At 50.6% G+C, this 17,845-nt stretch overlaps 1 protein-coding gene across 1 annotated transcript in view; it reads left to right on the top strand.

Moving 5' to 3' along the window:
• Positions 1-413: 413 nt before the first annotated feature.
• LOC120739253 (metabotropic glutamate receptor 7-like) overlaps positions 414-17,845 on the top strand; it is a 51,003-nt gene continuing 33,571 nt past the window's right edge. Inside the window, exons 1-5 of the mRNA XM_040040970.1 lie at positions 414-571; positions 2,017-2,077; positions 2,565-2,706; positions 9,338-9,538; positions 11,490-11,629. Coding sequence (XP_039896904.1) covers positions 414-571; positions 2,017-2,077; positions 2,565-2,706; positions 9,338-9,538; positions 11,490-11,629 — 702 coding nt within the window. The remainder of the gene's footprint in view (positions 572-2,016; positions 2,078-2,564; positions 2,707-9,337; positions 9,539-11,489; positions 11,630-17,845) is intronic.

Below are 17,845 nucleotides of genomic sequence, written 5' to 3' on the forward strand. Positions count from 1 at the left end.
TCCAAGTGCCTGTCAGTCAGATACCCTGAGAGTCGCCATCACGGCTGTCCTACTTTGAGCTTCCAGGCTCAAAGCTTCAGTCGCAGCGAGGAGAAAATCCTCCATCCGTCACAGTGTGCAGACGCAGGACTTCAAGTGATTTACTGACTGATGCTGGACGTCTGCAGAGCTGCAGAGAGCGCGTCCACATCCAGGCCCACGGGAGAAAACTCGCTTTCCTGGACGCTCTGTGCAGGCACGCTCGTGTTCGGCGACCCCTAGTGGCCAAAAATATGAAACCAAAATGTACAACTGATCCCTGAGAGCCGAGCTCCGATCACCTGGCTCAGGTGTGTTTACTTTCGTTATCTGCCGAGAGAGTCACATGATGTGTGAAACCACGAACTGCTGCAGTCATGAAGAAACGAGCAGGCATGGGGACGGTATGGCGCAGATACGGTGTCACGGTGCGTTCACGCCGAACGCGACCAGAGCTTCAGGTTTACATGTCAATGGAGGAGCGCGACGAAGCGAAACTTCAGAAGCAGATCTGCATCGCGAAAACGCTTTTCTGCCTGATCCGCGCGACCAAGTAGCGCGACTGACACGTTTGAAGCGCGAAGTAAAATACGCGCTGCAGTTTTTGTGTTGCATTTTGTGCATTTGCGCTTATCGCGTCTACCGCTCGAGTTGGAAAATCTGAACTGCAGCGTTAAGTCGCGCCGCGACAACCAATCAGGAGCCTGGTGACGTGGCTCTGACCTAGGTCAAAGGGGCGGGTCCAGCCAAAGCCCTTCATTCTAGCAGTCAGTAGTTTTCTGACGAGGCAGCAGCTTCTCCCTGAGGCTCTTCCACTGTAAGCCTCTGTAAATACTTATGTTTTATATATTTATGTTTAATTTTTCATTTTAGTATTATTTCAAATACATCTTTGTAATGACTAATGTGTAAGTCTGATTCTGATTGTGTCAGGATGACCTGCCGTCCAATCACACATCTGCTTACCTGCATCTTTGGCTCGTTTCTCTTCTTTTCCCTTTTTTCTAAACTGAGCACCTGATGACTTTGAACTTTTTTTGTCCATCTTGGTTTTAATTTTGCACTCCAGTATGAGCACCCCCCAACCCGAGGATCACCACAACATAACCTAACAGACAGACACCTTAGTTCTGCTCTGCTGACTCACAGCCCGCCTCACAGACCCTAATCCCAGGCTGTCAGGAATTATTACGATGAATGCGTCATCTGCCAAGGACGTCTGAGCGGTATGGGTGACGGACGGCGAGCGCGGAGTGAAGGCGGCTCTTATGGGAAGCAGGAGATGATTAAGTGCACTTCTTTAGATAAAGGACTCGTCTCCTTATGACTCCGTTTTCCGGTGATTGTCGGGCTGTGAGTGGTGGAGACAAAGCCATCAGCAGAGAGATGAATGAAATCTGACTCCACTTGTCTGCAGACGTTTTACCCCGTTGCATATCTTAGTGTTAGCATGCATGCGTCACAGGAAACACCAGCTTGTCTGCAAACACGCAGCAGCTGTTCACTACGTCGAGAAACTAAAAACACGGGTGCTAAAAAAAGCTTTGCCTTCAAAGTAAGTGTTGCACCTTTTGAAATGTATTGTTGAAGAATCGATGAACAGCTTTTACTTTGAAGGTGCCTGTATATGCGTTATCCCGTTTCTCCACCGCTTGGCTCACGGCTAGCGATGGTTAGCGACAAGTCTCCGTCTTCGGTGCACGTGGTCAGTGCCACGCCCTCTCAGCCTCCAGGACCGCTGGAGTGCACTCCGCACCCGCCCACGTTGTGTTGTTGTGTGTTGTTGTTGCGCGCTCTCATCGGAAGAATTCCAGCAGCAGATGCACGAACAGGTCGCACGCATGGATGATAAACGTGCTGCCAGCTTCCTGTCACAGCACCTGTTGTGATGTCAGGTGGTTGTTATTCGGATTATTTTTGTCAGTACATGAATAAAATTCTGTTTTGACCCGTTTCTTGTTTTTCAGTGATAATCTCTTAATTTGCTTATGCGATTAGAAACCTACGCACCACCCTCCTCGGCTCTCGGGGCCTTTGTGATTTGTGCAAAGGTTACACGGTTGGAGCTATTTCTGGTGATCCGCAGCTCCGTTTCTATTCATCCCGGTGGAATTCCCTTTCCTGCCAGGAATGTTATTACCATATGTGAGGGTTTTGTTGTTGCTGCGGTCTTGGCGTGTGTTCGGGCAGCGTTACACAACGTTGTGAGCTCTTTAAACTGGCAGGAAGTTGTGGAAAGAATCTTTGACGGGTACTTTCTTTATCTACATTAGCTCCATCCTGAGCTGTCGAGTTGTTCCGGTTGTTTTCCTCGACGGCAGCAGAATGAAGTGTTTCCTGAAGAACTCCCCTCTGACAGCACTTTAGATGGATTACATAAAGGCCTGATTAAAATGCAGCACAGATGAGCAGATAAACACTCACATACATTAGGAAACACGTCCTGTTTGCTCTGAGTCTTCGTGCTCGAGTGCTCCGGGCTGTCGCCGCCTAATGAATCAACCTCTCTGTTTTGTTTTTCCGACCTGCTGCCGGATGTCTTTCAGGGTTCGATGCCTACTTCACTTCGCGGACTCTGGAGAACAACAGGAGGAACGTGTGGTTTTGCCGAGGAGTACTGGGAGGAGAACTTCAACTGCAAACTGATGAGCTCCTCCAAGAAGGACGAGAGCAGCAGGAAGTGCACAGGTGAGCGCTGGCGCCGTTTGTTTACTGCAGGTGTGTGTGGATACAGAATAAATGAAGCCACGCCCACCCGGACAGGTTGAGAGCAGCGAGTCTCCATTACTCGGTTTGTTTGTTGGAGGCTCCATTTTCACTTCTTCTGTGCGACAGCAGGTCTGGACCTTCATCCGTCACCGCGCGGTCACAGATGCTGGGTTTAGCTACCCGTGATTTTTATTTCTAACGCCGTGTACAATCGTTGTGAAAATGTCTCGGGAGGGTTCGGAGACTCGCCCACTCGTTTTACCAAAGCTCCCACGTGGGTTGATCCCACCACGTGTCTGATTTTAGAACAGAAAGCACGACTAATGAAGCAGCCGCAGATCTGAGAGTTACTCCTCGTTTTGTGTCCCGGCTTTGGGTGGAAGAACTGAAGCAGAGCGCTGGCTGATGGTGAGAGCTTCCAGGTAAAGCTGGAGAATCAGCCTCACGCAGCAGATCGCCAGAGTATCCGAGTCATTCACGGGACAGACAGCGAACGTTCCTGGGTTTGTGTTATTTCCACAGATCTGATTGGTCAGTAGGTGGTATTTCGTAGCTGGCAATCTCTGGGAAGGTCAGGTCATGCTTGTTTTGGAACGTTTAAAGCAGGCGTTCCCACGGCGTTCCCATGGCGTACGGGGCACCGGAATGCTGCTGAGTCTGGTTCTGTGGTCAGACCTGTAAGCCTCCTGCTGTTGTTCCACTGGTTGTTTCATTGAGCAGTGTGTTTGTGACGCTCATGCTTGATTTCTTTAATCGGCTTCTTTTAATCTGTGATGATTTTCAAGGTCATATGTGATGTGATGAACTTGACATCCAGGTAAACGTCTCGCCGAATCTGTGTTTGACGCAGAAATGAAAACGCAACAAACACATCGAGCCGTCACGACTACAGCCGCCACTCTGACCCACGCCGCTCCGTCATAACCAGCTCCGACACTTTCAGCTCCTCCTGCAGATCATTCAGGAAACGGCAGGTTTTAAAAACGCTTTCCCTCGGCGTGGCGGTCTGTGGAGACGTGGTTGTGGCGTACATGAAGGTAAAGGTGTGCAGAGATCAGAGAGCCGGGGCGATGCGGTAGATGAAAGCAGGAGTAAGACGAGTGAAGAGACCCACCGACATCAAGGCTAATGCTGCGTACCTCGGGAACAGCGTGGGCGTGTCTCGCTACGGGGCCGTGCCGTGATTGGACTCCTTAATCTGATGAACTCTGTCGCTCATCGACTCGTAGCTTTTCTCTGGGGAAGCTTTGCTGCGTCTGCAATGCTAACCAGCACCTCAGGAGCCGCTCTGAACCACGATCGATAACGCCTCGCCGACAGTGACCCGGTATGATGGTGCGAGCAGGCCCTGAACGCTAATGAACCCGTTCTATTAGGCGTATTGATCGCAGCCTCCGGGAGAACACATTATCTTGTCTGACTTACTTTTCTTCCCCTCTCCGCCTCGTTGCGTTCCCGTTTCATTTCCCGCTTTGCTCGGCTGATATTTAAAGAACTACACAAACACTCACAGACGAACGTTCACTTAATCTGCTGCTCGCCGCCACACTGACTCACACACGCGCTCGGGTCAGCTCCACAACCGAACCTCCGCTCGCAGGCGGGGACCGCCTCCCGGCCAAGACCGTCCACTCCTGTCACATGACTCCGACAGGAACACTACACCAACACGGGAGCGTCACTTCCTGTATGTGACCACGTCAGAGAGGACGAGCTGCTGGTGTGTGTGTCTGTCTGTGTGTGTGTGTGTGTGTGTGTGAGTCTGTCTGTGTGTCTGTGTGTGTGTGTGTGTGTGAGTGTCTGTGTGGTCTGTGTGTGTGTGAGTCTGTCTGTGTGTGTTGTGTGTGTGAGTGGTGTGTGTGTCTGGTGTGGTGAGTCTGTGTGTGTGTGTGTGTGTGTGAGAGCGGTCTGTGTGTGTCTGTGTGTGAGTCTGTGTGTGTGTGTGTGTGTGTGAGTCTGGTCTGTGTGTAGAGTCTGTCTGTGGTGGTGAGTCTGTGTGTGTGTGTGTGTGTCTGTGTGTGTGTGTGTGTGTGTGGTGAGAGTCTGTCTGTGTGTGTGTGTGTGAGTCGTCTGTGTGTGTCTGTGTGTGGGTCTGTGTGTTGTGTGTGTGTGTGTGTGTGTCTGTGTGGTCTGTGTGGTGTCTGTGTGTGTGTGTGTGTGTGTGTGTGTGAGTCTGTCTGTGTGTGTGTCTGTGTGTGTGTGTGTGTGTGTGTGAGTCTGTCTGTGTGTGTGTGTGTGTGAGTCTGTGTGTGTGTGAGTCTGTCTGTGTGTGTGAGTCTGTCTGTGTGTGTGTGTGTGTGTGGTGTGTGTGTGTGAGTCTGTGTGTGTGTGTGTGTGAGTCTGTCTCTGTGCGTGTGTGTGTCTGTGTGTTGTGTGTGTGTGTGTTTGTCTGTGTGTGTGTGTGTCTGTGTGTGTGTGTGTCTGTCTGTGTGTGTGTGTGTGTGTGAGTCTGTCTGTGTGTGTGTGTGTGAGTCTGTCTGTGTGTGTGTGAGTCTGTCTGTGTGTGTGTGTGTGTCTGTCTGTGTGTGAGTCTGTCTGTCTGCGTGTGTGTGTGTGTGTCTCTGTGCGTGTGTGTGTGTGTGAGTCTGTCTGTGTGTGTGTGTGTGAGTCTGTCTGTGTGTGTGTGTCTCTGTGCGTGTGTGTGTGTCTGTGTGTGTGTGTGAGTCTGTCTGTGTGTGTGTGTGTCTCTGTGCGTGTGTGTGTGTGTGTGTGAGTCTGTCTGTGTGTGTGTGTGAGTCTGTCTGTGTGTGTGTGTGTGTGTGTGTCTGTGTGTGGTGTGGTGTGTGTTGTGTGTGTGAGTCTGTCTGTGTGTGTGTGTGTGTGTGTGAGTCTGTCTGTGTGTGTGTGTGTCTCTGTGTGTGTGTGTGTGTGGTTGTGTGTGTGTGTGTTTTTTGAGCATGTTCTCCTCCAGAGCAGCTTTGCATGACTCACAGCTGGAAGATAATCCTTCTTTATGTGACACTGACCCCCGATGCAGCTCCTCACTTCTTCCTCTGTCTGAAAGGAGCCGTTTTAGCTCCACCCCCTTTAGTTTGGCTGCTCCTCCAAACTGCAGGTATTGAGAGCATGTGGGTGGGGCTTCTGTCAGGCAGCAGCTCAGTTTAGAGTTTTGAAGCGTTGACGTGAGCGTGTTCGGATCGATGCCGTGGTGAATTGACCTTATGTACATATTTGGGACGAGAGGGCGGAGCAATAAGTTATCAGCTGATGCTTGGATATCCATCCATCAGCATCCACAGACTGTATGAGAGCATCACACAGGAGCTGATTAGCGCTCATGCCGGTCGTCCTGCTGCCACACGCAGCAGCAGGTTTCCTCACTTTACAGTCAGACGTTTGTCACGCCGACGGCGTTTATGGCCTCGATGTCGGCGGGGAGGAAATGAGTCATGAGCGGATACTTTGTGCCGTTTAATATGTTCATCTTGGCAGCTGTTGGAGATTAAGAGGTCAAATTTACGGAGCGGGATTCCAGGAATCCAGGACAAACATGGCGGTGCTCCAGGTTATAGTCTGCACCCATCAGATCCACGGAGACCTGAATCTGTTGTAAATGAAGTTTTCCATCATTTCCTCGTCAGCTTTAATTATTTGATCTCAGAGCAAAAGTGGAAGTTCTGATCATTTTGACTTTTTACCTTCATGTTGAAGAATTAAACATTCGACTTAAACTTTTATTTATCTCGTTTCTTTACTCTCATTTAAAATGTGTTTATTTATTTTTTTCATTTTATTGTCCATAATTTTTTGCTGTATTACAAAATGAAGTTTTAATAATTCACATTGGTAATGAGTCATGTTGACTCTTTTGTCTTTTTAAACTTGCATACAGTCGTTTATGTCCCACATTAAATAAATCAAAAGTTTATTACAGCACGAGAAAAACATTAAAGTCTGAAGTTATTGTGTAAAAAAACTCAGTCCTCTATTTTTCCTCTTTCATAAAAATGAATTTTTTTACTAAAAATTGAATAATTTTTTCTCCTCATAACTTTCCAGCAAATATAAGAATTATTGAGGTTTTTTTATCAAAAGGAAATTTAATCTTGGAGGTTTTTCCTCATTTATTTACTTAGAAACAGGATATTTTCACACATAATTTTAAACTGTGTGTTGCTTTATTATGTTATAAATATTGCAGTGAGATACAGAAGCCGAGCTGAGCTGCAGAAGCGCTCATTAACTGTGAAATCTCTCCTTTAAAACAGTTCCTTTAATGACACATTTGGCTGTTTTCTTCTTTCACTGATGTCTTCTTAAAACTGAGATGATGCACAGCAGGACGCTTCCTCCCGGGAACCAGTTTTTTTTAAGTGCCTCCAAACATGGTGTTGCTACCACACTAGGGCAATTATTTGTGTTATTAACCCACTTACTCAAACTGCAGGGAGGCGAATTACAGAGCGTGAAAATGAATGTGACATCTGCTTCATATGATTTCATCCTGAGGTCACAGAGCTCCTTTGGATGAGGAGGATTCTTCTCTTGTAGAAATGACTACAGTCCGACTTTAGATCACAACTCAGCTGTGCTGCTTTTAGTACAGGCAGTGAGAAACGAACACAGACGCTGGACTTTCCCACTTTCACTACAGACAGTGAACTAACCACTGACTGGACTTTCCCCTGTTACAGATGTTTGGTTTTGTCAGGCATCTGTTCAGGGTGCAGGTGCATCATGGGTACTGTAGGCGCCTCTCTGGCTCTGATTTTCTTCTTTGAATGGTTTTTGGGGTGAAATGTGGAGCCTGTCGTATGTTTTGGCGTCGCTCTTGTCCCGGACAGCTCCTGAATGGCTCTCTCTCATTAACAGCCTCCGTGTTGTGATGTGTTCAGGGTCTCCTGCGGCACTACAGGTGGTTGAAGGCTAACGGCCCGGGGTGAGGACAGCTGCAGGATAACATTGTGCCGGCGGTGCCTCTGGAGGCTGCCGTGCAGATAAGATTGTGCCAGCAGCTCCGGGGTGTGAGGTGGTCCAGAGAGGGACTCCTGTTTATGAGATAACATTGAGCTCGGCTCCCTTTGCCTCTGGCAGATAAATATGGAGGGCTGGAGAGGCGGGGCCTCGGGAGGGTTTAAGAGCAGAGATAGGACGACGCCGTCAGTCTCTGCCTGTGACCACATTATCTGGAAGCCGTGCTATTCGCTGGCATACGTCTGCCTTCTGGCCATCCTGGGCCTCGCCACCTCTTCCTGAACAGCACAAAGACTGAAGTGCAAACACCGCTGCTCCCGAGCTCCTCGCTGGTCAGCTGACGGAGCCAAGCACTCTGAGTCGCTCTGGGCTGAGACCAAAGATCTGAGCTCCTCAAACAGAGAGAAAAGCATGAAGACAGACGAGCTCAGGACGGAGACGCCTCAAAGACAAAGACGCGTCCTTTAAACGCGGAGCCAAATGAAGGAGGCAGACGTGTCAGTGCCTCAGAGTCAGGGATGAGACATCAGTGTAAACACTGTACTCGTTCGTATCCATACTTTACACTGTGATGTAGGATTTAATGATACAGACAGACGAGCTGTGTGTGAGGCTGACCTGCTGAGGGGGCGTGGTCTGTGTGAGTAACAGATCCTCTTTGGAGCTTCCTTTTGTTCTGCTCTCTGGGTCAGACTCTGATGGAACCTCTCGGAGTTCATAGTTCATCAGTTTATCAAAGATCTCCAACAGCACTGAAACCATGGCAGAGCCTCCGCCGTGCCTCACAGGTGGCTGCAGACTCTCACTGTCGGACCTGCTCGTACGCACTGACCATGACGTGGATCCATCGCTCCATCAGATCCTTCACTGACCGTTTCTGATGAGGCTTCAGATGATCAGTTGAAGGTTCAGATCAATCACCTCAGACCTGTGTGCTGAGGAGAGCGTACGTGTTTTAGGAGGGTGAAGTTAAAGATGCAGCGTCGGTTAACGACTGAGTGACATCACCATGTACGCTGAGACTCCGCCTTCTCCACCAGGCCCCGTAGACCCAGCGGGTACTGCTGGAGTTTCACTTTCAGCACTTTCAGGAAGAGCGCCTTTGTTTGCTGTGTTGTGGAATTTGAAATGGATAAAAGAGGAAGTGGAGCTCATTGAAGAAGGCGGAGCTTGTATTTGAGGGAGTTTTTCCTTCGCTGGCTGATTAAACTGAGCTGCTGTTTCTTTAACGCGTCCTTCCTTTCATCACAGCAGAGGCAGAGACTGCAGTCACAGTGCTGCCTGTTGGAGGCGTTATGAAAGAGCGCGATCGATAAACATTATTAATACTGACTCAGCCGTGCTCACGGCGCAGCTCCTCACCCACCATCCTCACCCACCATCCTCACCCTCAAAGTCCTGCAGTTAACCCACTGTGGTGTATGTATGCCTCTCTGTGCCATCACACACACACACACACACACGTTTGTCTTTGCTAAACTCACCTCTGCTCACTCACTGCAGGTGAAGGTCACAGTGTGTGTGTGTGTGTGTGTGTGTGTGTGTGTGTGTGTGTGTGTGTGTGTGTGTGTGTGTGTGTGAAACTGCTCATTCATATGTTGTGTAATTGTGTCACCTTCAGCAAAAAACCCAGCGAGCGTCAGCAGCCACCTGTCTGACCTCTGTGTGACCTCTGTGTGACCTCTGTCTCCTTCAGGTCAGGAGCGCATCGGCATCGACTCAAAGTACGAGCAGGAGGGGAAGGTGCAGTTCGTCATCGACGCCGTGTACGCCATGGCCCACGCTCTCCACAACATGCAGCGTGACATGTGTCCCGAGAACTCCGGCATCTGCCCGGAGATGGAGATCGCCGGGGGCAAGAAACTGCTCAAGTACATCCGCAGCGTCAGCTTCAACGGTGAGTGGACCGATGGCCGCGTCCTTCTGCGGCCCATAAAGCTGCTCGCGCCCTGAGCTCGAGGCCAGAAACACGCCGCTGGTTATAAACGGCTCGTAAACTTCTGTTTTTATCCTCGTCGTAAAATCACGTCTCACAGCGACTTGAACCCGAACACGCATTAATGCTGACCGTGCACGCGGGCGGGCGAGAGCGACCCAGACCGCTCATCAAAAAACGAGTGTTCGTGTTGTTTGTCATGTTTTTCTGATCCTTCAGTAAATTATAAACATGTTTTATTTGTAGGAGCAAAAAAGGAAAAAGGAAAAGATCGTCTGCAGTTTTCCTCAGACTGAGCTGATGGCTGCTCGCAGGTGTGGTGTGGTGTGTGGTGTGTGTGTGTGTGTGTGTGGTTGTGTGTGTGTGTGTGTGTGTGTGGTGTGTGTATGTGTGGTGTTGTGTGTGTCTGTCTGTCGTGTGTGTGTGTATGTGTGTCTGTCTGTCTGTGTGTGTGTCTGTGTGTGTGTGTGTGTGTGTGTCTGTGTCTGTCTGTGTCTGTGTGTGTGTGTGTGTCTGTGTCTGTGTGGTGTCTGTGTGTGTGTGTGTGTCTGTGTCTGTTGTGTGTCTGTGTGTGTGTGTGTGTCTGTGTGTGTGTGTGTGTGTGTGTGGTGTGTGTGTGCTGTCCATGGTCCTAAATTTCAGGCTTTGAATCTCTAAAAACAAGAGTTTGACGTGTAGTTGTGTAGAAGTTGTAGTTGTGTAGAAGTTTGTAGTTGTGTAAGAAGTGGTCTCTGAGCTGATCACGCTGTTCGTCGCAGCTTCTTTCTCAGGATGCATTCATGCCACCAAACACACGCAGAGTGAACATGCACTGCTGCTCTTATGGTCTGCATCAATAATGCTGCAGCTCATGTCAGGCATCATTAATGGAAATGAATGGCTGCGTATTCAGCAGTTGAAAACAGTTAGTGATGGTGTGAGTGGAGCCTTCACACCTCAGCATGAAACACTGCGGTCGCCTCGCCGTACTTTTACTCTGAAACAGACAAAGCACTAACCTGCAGTTCCTCTGACATCCAGCAGGGGCAGCAGTGAGTCAGTCCCCATAGACTCCCATGTTAAAATAACCATAACAGCCTGATACACAACCTGCTTGGTCTCTGCAGATAATTTAAAGTCTGAATTATTAGGGGCGTGGCCTCTGTGACTGACAGGTGGATGAGGACACAGGCGGCTATTGCTGTTAGCTAGCTGCTAGCTGTCTACTGGGCTTCACCTAGAGTAGGTGGAGCCTTTTGGAGCATGTTTAATGACCTCATCTTCACAGAAGACACAGACGTGTGTGCAGACACAAACACGCAACATTTACCTTCAAAGTAAAGTCGTGCCTAACAGCTCCAACCAACACATGTCAAAAGCTTTTATTTTGAAGGTGAATGTTCTTCATTGCGTCAATCTTCCAGCTTCCTCCAGTTAGTGAGCGTTTCCATGGCAACTACAGGCAGCCACAGCAATCTGGAAGCCACCGAGGCGATCACAAGGTCACACCTGCTGACAGTCTGCACCTACAACCAGCCTCCAGCCGCTCGGGGAACACGTGTCTCCCACAGCGACCTGAGTTTTGGAGCTTTGCAGTTTATTGGCTGCTGCGAGTTACTCAGGTTTCCTGTTTTTCGTTGGACTCACACGTTTTTCCTCCATCTGTTCCGTCTGCGTTTGTTTTGACTGCCAGTGGCTCCACACGCCGTTTCGGCAACGCCCTGATTATCAGCACACAACACCTTCTGTGTGGGCCAGCCCAGAATCACAAACTCTGTTACTATTGGTAATGCTGGGTATACTGGTATTACTGGTAATTTACTGTCCTGCAATCGTCTTCCAGCATCTCCGAGGTCATGGCGGCTCATTACGTGACCAAACTAATTTAAGCTCTGTGGGCTGATTGGCTGTTTGTCTCTGTTTTCCTCCGCAGGAAGTGCCGGTACGTCGGTGACGTTCAACCGTAACGGCGACGCTCCCGGGCGCTACGACCTGTTCCAGTATCAGTGGAACAACGTGACCGGGCCGGGCTACCGCATGATTGGACAGTGGACGGAGACGCTGCAGCTCCATGTGAGTGTCAAAGATGCTGCTGATCTGAACAGACCAGCTGATGTAAGTCAATGTGAAGGACTCGTGTTGACCTTTGACCTTTGAAACACCTTTAAATGACAGGTGACCCCTCAGAGTTCGGCCAGGAGGTTTTTCACGGCTGATTCAGAGTCAGAGCGCAGCGTCGTTTACAGGAGGTGTACATACAGAGAGCTGCCCTCATTACTTACAGGTGATGTGCTGTAACCCCCCCCTTTCTGTTTTTTTGCTAAGGACGGGATTTGTTGAGTTTGCATCTCACGGCGTGGACCATTCCCACCTCGCGGGTGGTTTCCGTCTGACTCAGCTGGGACCGCCAGCAGGATTAGCGGGCGCGTTTACACCACATCTGGCCCTGAACACGGGCTAATTGGAGGCTCGATCAGGCAGAGGAGATTATCTGATGCTGTGAGAGGTTTACAAATTTATTAGGCTGACTCAGCCAGCCGCAGCGCGACGAAGCAGAGGGTACTGCGAAACAAAGAGAGGGAGCAGCGGCGTGGACTCTCTGCTCCACCCACGATGTTTGAGACTTCCTGCTTCAGGGTGTCTGTGTGCTGCCTCAGCCTTTGAACGTCTCTGGTGTTTTTGGCGATGATGGGTTTTACCTGGAGTGTCTGCTCCTGTGAAAGTCTGGATCAGGACGGAGAGACGTTAAGAAGCACAGAGCAGACACTAAATACTGCTGAGATTAAATACTCAGGGTCAGAGCGCTCGGTCAGGTGTAGTTACTGAGACCTGGATGGATGGAGGTTCGGATCTGAAACATGTCACAGTTAGGCTGAGTAACCACGATCGCCTCAGTGAAGTCCGGTCTGGAGCCTCTCTCTCTTTATTCCACGCTATGGCGCTGGAGACGCTCTGATATGTGACTCGCTCGTTGCACTTCTCGTGATCTGGACGGCCAGCGAGTCGCTCTTTTTCTTCTGCATTCAGGGCCACGTCTCTGCTTCTTCACAACACTAAATTATTCAGCTGCACAGCCCGATGTGGCAGAGCAGGAGCTGCTATTCCTCCGTCCTCGTGTTTGCAACGCTGTGAAGGCGACATTTTACTGATACGCTCGGCTCATTTAGTTACTCAGCGTTTTGGCCGTGGATTTTTTTAGATTTGCTCCATCCATCATCTATTTTCCACTTATCCAGGTCAGCCTCAGCCTATGCCAGCGGCCATAGGGTGAGAGGCGGGGCACACCTGGACAGGTCGCCGGTCTGATGCCGGTCAGATTTGTACCAGGGTTGGCTAAAAGCTGCAAGAGTCGCCTTCAACAGGAGGAGACTTCCAGCCTAGACCCCGACTGTGATGGACAGATACAAAGGACAAAGAGGCCACGCCCCTAACAACGCACGCATGTTTCCGCTCATGTTGGTCACGTTTCTGTTCTTTGAAGGTGAAACCGTCTCTAAGTGAACACAACCATTACAAACAAAATCAAGTTCAAAATGGAACAGGGCCAAAAATGAGTGAATAACCAGAAAGCTGAATGTGACCCGTGATGGGAGGAGCTGGTCGGGTGGATGTTCGAGTGGAGGAAACCTCAGCAGCCAGCAGGACAGCAGTAGAAGCTCCGACACACGTTTAAATGTCAGCGTGATCATCAGGAGCTCAGAGTCTGCTGCCCATCAGCGAGGAGGAGGAGGCCTGCGAGGGACTTCTCTCCCACAGATCAGCCTCAGCAGCCAGCAGGACCTGTGCTCTCTGCTGAGACATGAAAGACCGAGCTCAGAGTCACCGCCGCCGGTCCTGCCGCCGCCGCCGGCTCCAGGTCACCTTCTTCATGTGGAGACGTTTCCTCGGAGACGCCTTTGCTGCTCGTAGAAATCTGACTTTCCTGATCCGCAGACTCTGAAGGGCGAAGACAGAGCAGCAAATATCAGCATGAAACATAAATACATGCTTTCACGTGAAGTTCATGTGTGTACGATAGAATAGAATAGAATAGAATAGAAAATCCTTCAATGGGGAAATTGACGTGCTCAGCAGTGACAGGCTCATGGAGCGTGCAGTCACACGAGGACACGTGCACTTATTCAAATACTTTGTTTGCAGCTTTTGAAGCTGACAGCAGGTGTTTCCTCAGACTGAAGCTGCAGACGGTCTCTGTGTGCTGTTACCATGGTAACCTCCAACATTAAAAGCCCCTCCCTGTGCTGTGGAGGTCCCCTGGGTGACCCCTGACCCCGCTGCAGTACCTGCGCTGTCTGGAGGATCCCAGGTCACGCTGCCGGTGTCTCCTCCCACTGCTCCATGACATCAGAGCGCTGAGCTGCAGCTGATCAGAGAGGCGTCTCCAACCTGGCTGTACTGTGAGGAGTGTCTGCAGCTCCTCCTGGACCTCCTGAACCTCTCCTCCTCCTGGACCTCCTGAACCTCTCGCCTCCTGGACGTCTCTCATCATGGACCTCTCTCCTCCTGAACCTCACTCCTCCTGGACCTCCTGGACCTCTCACCTCCGGGACATCTCTCCTCCTGGACCTCCTGGACCTCTCTCATCCTGGACCTGTCTCCTCCTGGACCTCTCTCCTCCCGAACCTCTCTCATCCCGGACCTCTCTCATCCTGGACCTCTCTCCTCCTGGACCTCTCTCCTCCTGAACCTCTCTCATCCTGGACCTCTCTCCTCCCGAACCTCTCTCATCCTGGACCTCTCTCCTCCCGAACCTCTCTCCTCCTGGACCTCTCTCCTCCTGGACCTCTCTCCTCCTGGACCTCTCTCCTCTTGGACCTCGCTCCTCCTGGACCTTGCTGTCCTCACACTGAAGTGGTCGCTGAGGAGGGTCTCGGTGAAACGCAGCACCACTTCCTGTTTAAACCCCCAGATGTGGCTGCAGGTGACCAAACTCCTTCAGTGTCTCTCACACACACAGCTGTGAGGAAGACCTCCTTCCCCCCCTCCTCTCCTCCTCCTCCCCTTCGGTCGACATGTGTTGGTATCCTGAATGCACAAAGCATCGCTCAGCATGCAGAATCAATTTGGCCCTCTGAGGAGCCCGGGCTAATACACGAGCCGTTTACTGGCAGCTAGAAGAAATTACAAGTGATAAATTGAATTAATCTCAATTGAGGCTGGGAATGGGATGAAACGGGGTCTGTGGCCTGGAGAGGATTAACAGCAGATGTCAGGAGGGAGGAGGGGAGGCGGGAGGAGACGAACAAGGGGAGAAATATTGTCTGTGTCCTGTGGTGTCCTTCCTTTTAATGATTTTAAAAAGCTAATCTTTCCCTCTGTGGGACTCTGAAACAGTGTCAGGACCCGCATTAAACTGTCCACTGCAGCTGCAGCTGACAGAGCGCAGGTGAGCACACCTGTTAGCAGGAGGGAGGGGTCACCTGCATCCTGGTGACAGCCTCAGCAGGTTTACAGAGCTATGATTTTTATCAGGGTGCCTTTAAAAAGTCTCAAATATGAGGCCTCACAGCCAGGTTTTGTTGTCCTGCACAACCATGTCAACCAGCAGTCCAAGCAGACACTCCCACAACTCCCTGCTCCAGCCAATCACAACGTCTCCGCAGAGTCACCGGAGGCTTCCAGGTCAGAAGCTGAGCCTCAGTGCTGTTTGCTGGGCCCCGCCCACGTCTGGTTTTTGAAATGAAACCTTGATGCTTGGCTCTGCCTTCATCAGAGCAGAGCGGCACGCCGCCACCTGTGAACGCCCCAGCCTCGAGCTGACAGGCTCACAGGTGCTGCCCATACTCCCGAAGCGCCCGCCACAGGGAGTCCAGCACGCACCTGAAAGGGACACAGGTGATTGACATATGAGCCAGCAGTAAACACAATGGTATCGCCTAGGCAACCGGAGCCCGGAGCGTCCACGAGCGAGCGCGCCTCAGCTGCAGAGCATCAGCGTGGACGCTGTGAGGTGGAAACGCAGCGTGAGACGATGAAGAGCAGCCACCTGTAACCTGCCTCTGTGCAGTCAGGTGAAGCTCACTCTTACCTCCACCTTTACGAGGGCGGAGCTCACACACTGACTAGAAATAAAGGGGCCGTTTGATTGGTTTCAGCTTTCGCGGGTGGCGCCCTCCTGTTCTAGGTCACGTGTGTTTGACTGTGATCATGGACCTTGTCTCTCCTTTAAACTGGACACTGTGGTTAAACTGGTGTTGATCGAGGCTGTGCGCTGGAGTGATGCGCTCAGCGCCGAGGACGTTTACACTCTCTGAGTTTTCCTCTGCGGCTCCTTTGGACAGAAATCGTCTTGTGAATATTTCGCAGCAATAAAAGCAGCACACGTGTGACACGATGTCTGTTTCTAAACCCCTTCAAAGATAAAGGACACAGCGGCTCTTCAGTTTGTGTCTCAAACGCAGCTAAAAGGAAGATAATTATTCAAATTCCCTGTTTGTTTTTTTCCATCTGCAGCTTTTCTTTGAAGCAGGGTCAGACGTGTGTTTGTTCGGCACCGGCATCAAAGAACAAAGGACCTCAATCTCTCACCTGTGGAGGGAAAACGCCGCCCGCTCTCAGCTGATGTACACAGAGCTTTTATTCTGTGCTTTAGAATAATCCCGAGTCGCAGCGGGTCATCGCACACGGCAACGTTTTGCACCGCAGTGATGTTGGAGCGCCGAGCGCTGCTGTGAAGTGCACCTCGCACGGTGCCCGTGGGAGCCTGATAAAGGCTTAAGTGAGCTGAAGGTGCTTTCCTCGCGGCTTTAAATCAGGTTTAATCCTCGTGCTGTTCACACACGCCTGTTATCGCTTCGTTAAAGAAAACTTTTAAACTCGTGCTGCAGATTCGTCAACGTTTCTCCGAGCTGCTGCTGACGCAGTCGGCTCGTGTCGGAGAGATTTCATTTTCATTTCGGTATTTCTTTGTTAATCGGTACCAGATGGAATCAGAGACCATGTTTCACTGGAAATCCTGAATTCCTGTTTGTCAGCTGTTTGTCAGCTGCCACTCCACCTTCATCATCATCACCGTCGATCACCTGGCAGCAGCTCCGTGATAGGCTGCTTTACGCAGACACACTGCTGACTCATCAGAGCGTTTCAGGCGCCGTCAGAGTGACAGACGCGCTGAAGCTGGTGACTCCGCCCTCTCTGTGTGTAAACACCCTACAGACACTCACAGACAAACATGTTCGCAGGTTCAGGAAGTGCTATAGAAACCAGCAGCCTGTGTGTCGGCCTGTAAACCTGTTGGCTGTGGGGACTGACTCGCTGCTGCCCCTGCTGGACCTTTGTGTGATTACCGATGAACATCTGCTCGCATTGTTTGCGGCGGCTGTGACTTCTCTGAGCAGTTTTACACGATACGCTGAATCATAATCAGCCCTCTGGATCATTTTTCAGTTCAGTGAATAATTAACAGGGGCGGGACTGATTTCAGTCAGCAAACTGAGCGCGCTCGCAGAACGTGGCGTGTGGCTGCTGTGTGTTTGTCACATGGAGGATGAATGGCGCCGGCGTGCCTGTGATCTCGTCTCTGATGAGTTTCCTGTTCTTTGGTCCTTTCAGTTGGTTTCTGTCACTCGAGCACGCCGCTCATCCGCTAACTGCAAACGTTCAGCTGCACTCGGCCTCACCGGGACCCGGGGGACTTATTTCCTCCTTCATTCAATTGATCAGTTTAATCATGATCCACAGTGACTGAGTTAATGACTGCGGCTCACAATAATGGAAGGAAAGCAGACGGCGTTTGTGAGAGGCGGCCTGCTGCCGAGGTTGACTCAGCCGAGAGATGCTGCAGTTTAATGGAGGCCGTTGGTCAGGAGGGACAGGATGACTACAGTGAGTGTGGAGAGTCACATGCTCTGCGTGATGGCTGTCCTCTGTCAGCTGAAGGGAGGAGCAAAGAAAGGAGGGGGAGGGGCATGGGATTATAATTACAGACAGGAAACCACAGGAAGCAAATACAGCTCCAGGAATCTGTGAAGGGAAGTGCAGAAGAAACACCCAGTGCATCATGGGAATCCCCGGCAGCCTACGTCTATTGCAGCATAACTAAGGGAGGATCCAGGGTCACCTGGTCCAGCCCTAACTATATGCTTTAGCAAAAAGGAAAGTTTGAAGCCTAATCTTGAAAGTAGAGATAGTGTCTGTCTCCCGAATCCAAACTGGAAGCTGGTTCCACAGAAGAGGGGCCTGAAAACTGAAGGCTCTGCCTCCCATTCTACTTTTAAATACTCTAGGAACAACAAGTAGGCCTGCAGAGCGAGCGCCAAGTTGGTCCTGTTAAACCGTTTGGTCCTCTGG

This window comes from Simochromis diagramma, unplaced genomic scaffold (genome assembly GCF_900408965.1).
Source record: "Simochromis diagramma unplaced genomic scaffold, fSimDia1.1 OVJJ01000296.1, whole genome shotgun sequence".
Lineage (NCBI taxonomy): Eukaryota > Metazoa > Chordata > Actinopteri > Cichliformes > Cichlidae > Simochromis > Simochromis diagramma.